Here is an 11,400-nt window from a genome sequence, read left to right on the forward strand (position 1 = left end):
TTTCCAGCAACCGTTATAAATTTGCAGCAACTTTTTTAAATTTGCAGCAGCCTTTTTTAATTGCAGCATGTCCCTATGAGGTCCACCGTACTTCCCTTCCCATTCTGCTTCTTACCCCAGCTTTCTTTGATAAATAAAATAAGCTAAGTCTTCAAACTAAACACTATGTGCATTTATATTTTTATTTCAATTTCTATTTTTACAATTTTGTGTAACAAACTAGTGACCTCAAAAACAAGCAGACAAACCTATTAGTTTAAAATGTTCGCAATTTCTTGAATATTTAGTTTTTTAAGTCTTGGAGTTACAACCTTTTTCCTATATCCTTTTGTCTAGCTAGCTAGCTACTACTCAATAGCAGAGCAGACCCACGGCCACAACTTTAGGTCACAGACGGTCTGTAATACCGAAGAATGTAACAATAGGAACATGTGCCGCGCAAAGCGTTCCAGCTCATTTATTACCTTTCATCAAGGGCAGTTGGTAAATGGACTTATTTCATATCATAGCGTTGTATATAATTATAGTATTATTAAATAAATGTAAATATATGAACTGCGGATGAAAGATCTTTGTTCTGTTGAAGCTTGTATTTTATCCTTGTAATTCAGTTTTTAACTCAATGGTGAGTAATAAACGGTTGTTATTAATACGGTCATTATTATTCTGTTGAGCTGCGCATACTTATTGAAAGATTTTCCTCAGACGGAGAGATGATAATACAAACGGGCATTCAGATACCTGGTTCTTCCTTGGTATGTGCATATTCTACATTCTATTTAACAAGCTCAATCTGAAATATTTGAGATGGTCAAAAAATGACCACCACATATTGCTTCTAACCAGTCGCATTTCTCTCACTTCGTCTATTAATAGACATAAACTTATTATCCACTTGACGTCACTTCTTGCCTTCAGTGTAATCCTCATTTGACGTGCAGCTGTGTGCAGCTAACTTTTACTGTTCTCCAATCCACCACTGCGTTGTAGAATTAGCGCTTGCTGAACATCTATGTACATGATTAACTGTTTCGTACCATCCGAAGTTATCTTCGCCACTCTTCATCTTCACAGCACCATCGAGGGAACTGTTAAACTGACAACCTCTCTGAGATCCGCTATAGGAGTCAACGTGTGCGTGCCAATAATCTCTTTGAACAAAGTGAGCCGTGCAATTATGGCAATTATAGCCCCTGATATTGATGTATTTATACCTTTTGCATCCGTCGAAATTCAAACTCATGACGTCGATATCACTCAGTTTGGCTCTTAAGTAATCAGTGTAATTAAGTCCATCAGTGTTAAAGTTACATGTGGCGCGCACATGCGTGGAATGGTTAGCTATGAAGTTCATCCGGGACTGCGATAAGCGAAACTTATTCCAGGTAAAGGAATTCTGATTGACCGGGTAGTCTTTATAAAATGGCTTGTTTGCAAACTCGATTTTGTTAGCCAAGCTGAAAGACTCGATAAGATTCCAAATATATCCGTTTTCAGACGTGTAATCGCAAAAGACTTCATACAACGACTTGCTTGTTGAATCAAATAAAAGATACAGATCAGACTGGCTCCCTCTGTCCTTTTCAAGTTGATCCTTACAAGATGTAGGTCTACGTTTCTTACAAAGTTTACCATAGTATTCCGTGGTACAAGTGCAATTGAACTTGTGTTTGGCGTGGTTGCATAGCTCAGTGCACGTGCCTCCATGGGCGCACGGACTCTGGTTACAGCATTGGTTACTGCATGTTTGATCTGAGCATGCGTTGTTCACTGAAATCTAAAGGATAATACGTGGAACACATTTTAATAAGTTTCTGTGGGATAATTAAGGTAGCAACAAGTAGTGATTGGAATAATAATGGAATAAGTCAACCAACCTATGAATCGCAGAAATATACAAACAGGAAAAGTATGAGCGTTTTGTTCTTTATTCATCGATAGAAAGTTCGAAACAAATTGCGTTTTTATTAGACTTTCCTGCACTATTCTGTTGGTTCTCCACTGACATGCTCCAGCTTATTTGTCAGTCCACTGTAGAATGCTTATTATCGCGAAGGTCCACGCACCGAAGGCGCGTGCGGAGCCCCATAGCTAAGAGAAATTGGCATACCCATGAGTGCGAAAAATTTTTTTGGTTATGATGTCACTTCCATCCGGCCGTACATGGGTGCGTACGTACGTACGTACGTCCGCTCCCTTATGTAAGCAATTGTGAAATGCCACGCTCAAGTTAACCCTGTGCTGCAACCCGCGTGTTTTCCGGCGGGAAGTTGCGTGGCCACCTGGCTTTTAGAAAAAAAAAAAAAACAAAGGAAAATTTTTGAAGAAAGCTATAAAATCATGTACTCGTTGGATATTTCGACAAGCGGTAGAAATAAGAGAAGGGAGAGAGAAAGAAAACAAAAACGAAGGTGCAGAATAAGCAAAGTTCAACGTAAAAGACAGCGACTGATGACGTATGCCAGCCGTAAAGACAGCATTTTGCCGTTTCAGTGGGTTCGCTGCACCTTGTGGAAGCGGAGATAGTAAGTTGCTTTTCTCATTTTTTCTTTTTCTTTTGTGAGCAAGCGGTATCCTGAAAGCCGTAAAATCTGTGTGGGTCCGTGAGTGGCAGATTTTTCCAATCTCTGACCACGGTCACGGTAACAACACGCGGGAAATCTTGAAGTGGTCATTTTTACTTCGATCCTGCGCGACGAAACGTTGAATTCTTTTTCTCTTTAAGACAAACTTTTTGCTCACTAAATGTTATAAAAGGAACGAAAAACTCAGAAATGGAATAAAAGGATTGGTTGTTATCCAAAGAGGTGAGCATTCAGTTCATTTTGTTGACAAGACTTGTTTAGTTTGCTGTTTTGTAGTTTTTTTTGCAGTGTTGGTTCGTCATTTGACTTAAGCTTAATAATAATGCTAACTGCAGACAAGTCTTTTAAACTTAGTTTTGCGATCCATGTTCATCATTTACCTTGGAGTTTTATTTTCTAATCTCGTCACAAAAATGATTCTTTGCTTAAATAGTCAAACAAACGCCTCGCAGCACAGTGTATGGTTGCTATAAACCCTGACAAATTCTTCTTGCACACACTTCTCTAATTTTAGCATTGATTTGTGACAATCTTGACAGAGAACAAACACAAATGCTTAAAATAATAAGATATAAAGGAAAAGAGTAAGATGTGTGAGTATTTTGCACTAAAAGTCTTTTTTTAATAACTTTCGTTAAACTGAATGTAAAAATCTGAAATGTGGTTCATTTTCATCAAAACAAAGCTTGCGCAGAACATTTATTCGCTTGATTGTGCGAATTTTTCAGGTTGTTTAGTTTATTTCTGTACTGCTTGCTATAAAATATCACAGGTTTTTTTTTTCATTTGTTACTCCAGGAGATGTTCAAAGTCTGTTTTTTCGTTAGTCTAGCCTTTTTCTCTGAGGTTTATACGTACGGCTTTCTGGATAAGCAAAATTTAACTAAAGAGTGACAGCGCGACGATCATCTTAAAAACTAAAAACCCAGTCCGTATAGAGAAAATCTGTGCCCTCGGTCGGTATCATATATTTATGTTTGCCGTGACGCCACAAATTCAACAAATCCTAGTTGTCATTGCTATACATAAAATCATTTGCAAAACTCTTAGTCTTAGTTTTGTTGTAATTTTTTATTTGCTTGAGTGACGTCCTCGCAACTTCAAGCGCGCGAAGTCTGTGTTAAGCCGACTATTGACAAGTGATAATAATGTCGGCTTTGTTTTCATAAATGTTCCTTCGGAGTATCGTTTTAAATGAAATTAACAAATTTATTCAACTTTATATTCAGGAAACAAGTTGTTTACCGACCTGCCAAACACATTTTTATTCGGGGAAATATTTGCTCTGAAATTTCAATAAAATCTTCTTTAACGAAAACTTGTTTTCAAACTGAGGCAACGTTACCTATAACTTGTAAGACATTTTCTTCCGTTTTCCAATTTACCATCCATTTAATGGCGCTTTTGAAGATGAATAAGGTATAAGAGCCAGCGCTATATACTATTGTCACATCGTTACTCAAATGACAAGAAGTCTCAATTTAAATTCATAAGAACCGATAACAAAAGCTGGAAAATGACACTCCAATATTTCGGTTTAATCAATTAAAGAGAACCCTTGCACATTTGAACTGAGGAACTAAGTCCTGGTCTTTTTCGTCGAAATGTTGGTGCTGTTTGGCCAACTTAAAGTTTTGTATAATTATAAGCATACTAACGTATGCCTTCTTCTAATTACTGATTAATAAGGTAACATTTCCCATTACGCTCTGTTAATTCTTGAATGTCGCGAATGTTGTATTCTATGCCCTGTAAAAGTAAAATCTTTATTATTTGTTTGGAGATACACCCTGCTTGTAGGTTCACTTTCACAATTTAAATGAGAATTTTGCTTTTCTTTCAGCAAATTTACAACTCCAGAACACCTCGTTGACTTTTCGTTTACAGAAAAGTCGGCCTATGATCTAATTGTTAAATATGGAACTCTTATCCCTTACCTGGTTCACCAACTCATTATCCATATCAAAGTAGGTGTATCCATTTTCATTGATGAAGTCATCTGGAGCCGAACTCCTGTCTTCATCCAGTAACTCACATCGATTGTTCCACATTTGATAAGCTTGGCACCTGCATCTCTCATCGAAGCATTTCACATGACAGTCAAACGTTTTCTTCACGGTGAAGTTCTTAAAGCTGTGACCCAGTATGGCACGATGTTTCATTCCTGTTTGGCCAAAGCTACCACTACTCTGCTCACATTTCCCTTGACAGTCTGCAGTGCTTAACTTCAGGGCGTGCAGAATGAGTAGCAATAAAACGTGAATTACACCCGTCGTGACTTCCATGGTATAGCTTGCGATTTATCAGTCTTAAAGGGACATAGAATGATCGTTACTTTGATAGGTCGAATTAATTCTGATATTTTCCTTGCCGCATGATCCATAATCTTAATTCAATTACAGAAGATATATGTTTGCTTGAGCCAAGGCATTTTAAATCTAGCTTATTTACATACAATTTTCACCTGCCGTTGAACAAACTATGACTTTATGAAATTTGAAGCGAAATTTCCGACAGCAGAGCAAAAGATGGGAAAAAAATCGCTGAACTGACAATGTTAAAACTTGAAAAAAAATAATTAAAATAATAAATAAAAAAACTAGCAGAAGAGCATTTTTCATATTTTTTTATCAACGTTAAACGTTTTTAAAAAATTAATTAAATGTTAGAACTCCTAATGTTGAGAGATAACGCTTGCCGTCATATTTTGATTTAATAACAACTTAGTTATCTTTTTTCTCTTGTTGCTTCCAGGTCGAGTAGGAAACTGGGTCGAGAAAAAATCATAAAATCGTACAAAATTAAAAATTGCTAAATGATTACTGAACACTGTAAAGTTAAATAATTTAATTTTTATACGCGCCATGTTAAACAAGTAAATAAGTGAAGAAAGTTCTGAACTGTCAGGAGCACCCAAGCAGAACACTTAAGTAATGTTTGAAACACGAGTAGCAGTGTTTCATCGGGATTTAGACCCAATAAAACACGTGCTGCGAGTTTCTTGAACGGCTTCAAAAACATTCCTGGAAAAGCGTGTGTCAAGAGAGTTCATAACAATGATGCTTTTGTGAACGTTGGAAATTAGCAAACGAGAAAAACATTGAACACCGCATACTAATAAGGACGAGGTTTTACCGGATTTTAAGGCCACTGCACGTGATGTTTTATCGACCATTTGATAGGTCAATGGGCTTATGAATTAGAAATGAATTTTTGAAGCAGGGTATCAATTAAGTGGTTTCCATGTCGTATTTTATAAGACAAAAAGACACTTCTTTTCCAAAATGTAGGATAATTTTACCATATTGATCTTTAGTGCAAGCACAAAAAAACTAACTGATACAACAATAACAATTACAAGAAAACAGCCTTGCTTAATAATACATGGCATTTCGGTGTTGTTTTTGCTTAACCACCAGTTTACTCAGGAAGCTTTGCTGGAAAAGCATTTCGTCAATTTCACGACTCTTTCATTACTAGTTATGTATCTTCTTGCTCTTTGCCGAATTGAATGGCTTATTTGACTTTTTGGGGTAGAATGCCTCACCCCCTCATGGAAACTTTGGTCAAGAAGCTTACGTTTACGACTCCACAATTCTTTTTTCTGACTTCAGCCAATTCATTGCGCAATTTCTCCGTTAGTCTTATGGCAGTTTCCATCATTACTTGGTCTGCACTGATGTCTGCCTTGTTGTTCTTATACATTTCTATCCTTCAGCAGTTCCCCAACACAAGAAAGTTTGTCTCTAAAGCTAACTTCTTGTTCACTCCTATTCTTCTTTTCCCTTTCTTTATCTTAATTTCTGTTTGTTTCTTCTCTTGCTAAACGCCATAAGTTGAGTCATGAAACTTCATTACACTACGCGTATTTTTATCTTTACAATATTGCGCAAAAAGTAGTTGCAAGACAAAATTTGCCAGTTAAAGCCGTACTGCAGTTTCTTGAACATTACGCTTCTTTTTTTCGAGTTGTTAAATAAACCGTCGTCAGATACTAATTAATTTACTTTTACAACCTTTTGTCTAGCTATTCTCTTTACCTGTGCATGCCGATTGGAAGAATTTTGGAAGAATTTCCTTAGAGCGAGAGATGATAATATAGTGTTTAGAATCCTGCCTCTCCCTTGGCGTGTGCACATTTTGCATTTTATTTAACGGGCTCTATTGAAAGTACATAACATGTTCAACAAATTGTAGCATTTAACGTTTATTGCCTCTAGCCATTGATAAATTTCTCACTTAGTCTGTTAATATATAAAAACTAAATATCCACTTCTTGCCTCCAGTGTAATCCTCGTTTGACGTGCAGCTGGGTGCAGCTAACTTTTACTGTTCTCCAATCCACCACTGAGTTGTAGAATTAGCGCTTGCTGAACATCTATGTACACGATTAACTACATTGTACCATCCGAAGTTATCTTCGCCATGCTTCATCTTCACAGCACCTTCGAGGGAACTGTTAAACTGACAACCTTTCTGAGATCCGTAGTAGGAGTCGACGTGTGCGTGCCATTTATTTCTTTGAACAAAGTCGGCCGTGCAATTATGGCAATTATAGCCCCTGATGTTGATGTATTCATACCTTTTGCATCCGTCGAAATTCAAACTCATGACGTCAATATCACTCAGTTTGGCTCTTAAGTAATCAGTGTAATTAAGTCCATCAGTGTTAAAGTTACATGTGGCGCGCACATGCGTGGAGTGGCTAGCTATGGATTTCATCCTTGACCACGATAAGCGAAACTTATTCCAGGTAAAGGAATTCTGATTGACAGGGTAGTCTTTATAAAATGGCTTGTTTGCAAACTCGTGGTTGTTAGCCAAGCTGAAAGACTCGATCAGATTCCAAATGAATCCGTTTTCAGACGTGTAATCGCAAAAGACTTCATACAATGACTTGCTCGTTGAATCAAACAAAAGATACAGACCAGGCTGGCTCCCTCTGTCCTTTTCAAGTTGATCCTTACAAGATGTAGGTCTACGTTTCTTACAAAGCTTACCATAGTATTCCGCGGTACAAGTGCAGTTGAACTTGTGTTTGGCGTGGTCGCATAGCTCAGTGCACGTGCCTCCATGGGCGCACGGACTTTGGTTACAACATTGGTTACTGCATGTTTGATCTGGGCATGCGTTGTTCACTGAAATCTTAAAGATAAGACGGAACACATTTTAATCAGTTTCTGTGACATAATTAAGACACCAACAAGTAGCCATAGGGATGATGGTAGGTAAATTAATCAAATAACAAGTCGCAAAATTATGTAATTTTTAAAATACGAGCAGCAGTGGTTTACTGGGATTTAAAACCACGAGGCGCAGCCGAGTGGTTTTAGACCCAATAAAACACGTGCTGCGAGTTTATTGAACGGCTTCAAAAATATTCCTGGAAAAGCGTGTGTCAAGAGAGTTCATAACAATGATGCTTTTGTGAACGTTGGAAATTAGCATGCGGGAAAAACATTAAACATCGCATACTAATTAGGACGAGGTTTTATCGGGATTTAAAACCATTGCACGTGATGTTTTATCGACTATTTCATAGGTCAATAGGCTTACGAATTTCTTGTATTTATGGATAAAAAGTTCGAGATAGATTGCATTTGTATAAGGCTTTTATAGATTATGGTTTTGGTTCCCCATTGACATGCTTTAGCTTATTTGTCAGTCCACTGAGATGCTCGGTTAACCCAAAAAGGTACCCAAATGGTTGTATAATGCTCATTTTGCACATGTTCATGATTGTAACTCTAGATACGACATAAATGTGAAGTACCAGCAACATAATCAAACAAAAATGCCTTCAGTCTTTCATTACTGAACACCCCAGATATGTCACTCCGCTATTAGGGCTCGAGTTGCTTGACATTTGAATTTTTTCAAATCTATTTCAAGTTCAGTTTTCCTTTTGCTTTTGTTTCCTCGAAACAATAAATTTTACAGAAAAAAAAAAAGAAACAAAAAAACGAGAGTAAAATGACCAAATAACACTTATGATTAAAATCTGGATCATTCTATAATGCAATTCCAGGCATTTGATTGGCTCAGCGGTCATGGTATATGAACTATTATACCATGCCCGAGAAATAGCGGCCATTAAATTATCTTCTGGTTGTACTTGCAAAGTGAAATCAGCAAGATCTAGCAATATTTCTTAATTGTTTTTAAAAAAAAAAAAAAAACTATTATTCCAATAGCGCGCTTGTTGGATATGATATGATTATAGCCAACTCGGCGCTACGCGCCTCGTTGGCGATCTATCATCTCTTAATATAAATCTACTAGTGTTCTATCACTAATGCTGCTCTCTTATTGGCTACGCTACTCACTACCTATTCTGTTTTATAAAATGCAATGAATACTATGCGCGCTGTGATTGGTCGTTGTCTATGATCTATTAGAGTACAGACACGGATGACGTCACGGGAAAATTGTTTTCTTTGTTTTGTCCAACATGGCGCGCGGTTTTGAAAATGTTTGCGAGATTATTTCGAATTGAGCAAGTGAAGGCCTCTAGAAAAGGTTGGTAGGAGCTTTTTACAAACAAGAAAAAGAAGAAACTAAGGCGAAAGTACAGTGTTCTTGTCTATTTGAAATTGCCTAAAACAAAATTGCCCGAAACAAATCTCCAAAGCAGATGTTATCGCAACGAAAAGACTCACAGTTTTGAAAATATTTACTCGATTATTCTGCTTTGAGTAAGCGAAGGCCTCGGAATAAAGTTAGAGGAAGCAGCTGTTTACAAGTACGATAAAGAAGAAAAGAAGAAGCCGACACAGAAAGTAGCGTTGGTGACTTTGAAAATGCCTGAACTGGCACAAATCGAACAGCCAAGCGCTGCGAGGCAAGTTTGTCATGTTTCCTTTCTGTTAATTGTCTAAAACAAATAGATTCCAAGTTGCCGTCCGGCTGTTCCGTAATAGATCACCGAAGACGTCAAATTGCGGTAAGAACATCAGTGACACTCTCGCCTCCAACTCGTGTTGTTCTTTTCACATTTTGACGTCACCTGTGATCTATTACTGAACAGGCGCACGGCAACTTGGGATCTATTTATTTTAAAAATAGACAGTGAGTTGAGTAAGTAATGCCTGGCGTGACTTATTTATAGAGGATATTACATGACCGCGCGGAGATACGAAATTTTTCTTCAATTGTTGAAAAATATCTCACCAGTGAGCGCTGCGAACGAGTAAAATATTTTTCAACACGAGAAGAGAAATTTTGTACCTCCAAGCGGCCATTTAATGTTCTGTTTATTATATAAACACCAACGAAATACCAAATCATTGCAAAGGCGCGGTTTATCATGTAACCATAGCAGCGGCGATCTTTTCACGTGTGAAGATATCACGTTCAGTCGCGCGAAGGCTCAACTGGTATTTCATTGGTGTTTAGAACCTGTCTTAGCTTGTTTTTAAGTTTTGAACGACTATTAGAGTTTTACTAAAACAATTAGATTTCTATCGCGTGATAGTTGATGAGGGCAAACACGCGATAGAAATTTCGAACTCATAATCTAATTGTTAAATATCCAACGCGCGCTTGTGGAATAATTGTTAAATGTTTTCGTGAACTTCACTAAAATTTCTCGAAAATCTGCTAGCACAACGTACAAAGTAAGCCTAGTTTCCATTGCCACAAATAAAATTATTTGCAAAACATTACGCGCCTAGTGCGTGCCGAATAGGTGGGCATTGCTTTGATAAACTTGCCTTCAGAGTGTTATTTTAAAATGGAATTTTAAAGTTATTCAACTCACGTTTAGGAAAATAGCTGTTTACAGAGCTGCCATTTTTAACGAGAAATGTTTACTCTGGAACTTAGATAAAATTTTCTCCAACGAAAATTTGTTTTCAAATGGAGGCGAAGTCACCTGTAACTTGTAAGACATTTTCTTCCATTTTCCAATTTACCATCCATTTAAAAACGTTTTTGAAGACGTATGCGGTATAAGCGCTAGCGCCACGTTATAACTGTCATATTGCTACTCAAATGACCAGAAGTCTGAATTTAAATTTTATAAGAATCGTTAACAAAAGTTGGAAAGTGACCCTCCAATATTTCGGTTTAATTTTAAGAGAAAACCTCCTACATTTCAACTGAGGAACTAAGCCCTGGACCATTTAGCCGAACTGATTTTGGTACACTAGTTTGCTAGTTAAAAATTTGCATAAGCACATTGACATATGTATACTACAAAATTACTGTTTAAGAAACATTCATCGTTACGTTCTGTTAATTCGTGAGTGTCGTGAATGTTGTGAAATGTTGTAAAATTTCTCTTCATTATTTTTTTTGAAGATACACCGTAAATGGTTTAGTTTGCCACAACTCAGTGCCACTTAGCTTTTACAATTTAAATACGAATTTTGCTTTTCTTTCAGCACATTTACAACTCGAAGACACCTCGTTGACTTTTTATTCATAAGAAAGGTCGGCCCATGATCTAATTCTTAAATATGGAATTCATATCCCTTACCTGTTTTACAAACTCATTATCCATATCAAAGTAGGAGTATCCCCATTTATTGGCGAAATCATCTGGAGCCGAACTCCTGTCTTCATCCAGTAACTCACATCGATTGTTCCACATTTGATATGCTTGGCACCTGCATCTCTCATCGAAGCATTTCACATGACAGTCAAACGTTTTCTTCACGGTGAAGTTCTTAAAGCTGTGACCCAGTATGGCACGATGTTTTATTCCTGTTTGGCCAAAGCTGCCACTACTCTGCTCACATTTCCCTTGACAGTCTGCAGTGCTTAACTTCAGGGCGTATAAAATTAGTAGCAATTGAACGAGAAGAACGCCCAT

At 37.3% G+C, this 11,400-nt stretch overlaps 2 protein-coding genes across 2 annotated transcripts; both read right to left on the reverse strand.

Moving 5' to 3' along the window:
- Positions 1-220: 220 nt before the first annotated feature.
- Positions 221-4,636, reverse strand: LOC146461320 (uncharacterized). Its single transcript, XM_085086951.1, has 2 exons — positions 4,523-4,636; positions 221-1,777 (listed from the first exon to the last, which is right to left on the reverse strand). Exons 1-2 carry the CDS (start codon positions 4,634-4,636, stop codon positions 959-961), a joined length of 933 nt encoding a protein of 310 aa, XP_084943077.1. The 3' UTR covers positions 221-958.
- A 2,275-nt stretch (positions 4,637-6,911) lies between these two features.
- On the reverse strand, positions 6,912-11,400 carry LOC146461321 (uncharacterized). The gene is made up of 2 exons (XM_085086953.1): positions 11,065-11,400; positions 6,912-7,730 (listed from the first exon to the last, which is right to left on the reverse strand). Exons 1-2 carry the CDS (start codon positions 11,398-11,400, stop codon positions 6,912-6,914), a joined length of 1,155 nt encoding a protein of 384 aa, XP_084943079.1.

The sequence above is a fragment of the Pavona decussata genome, unplaced genomic scaffold, assembly GCF_977016875.1.
Source record: "Pavona decussata unplaced genomic scaffold, jaPavDecu1.1 SCAFFOLD_199, whole genome shotgun sequence".
NCBI lineage: Eukaryota > Metazoa > Cnidaria > Anthozoa > Scleractinia > Agariciidae > Pavona > Pavona decussata.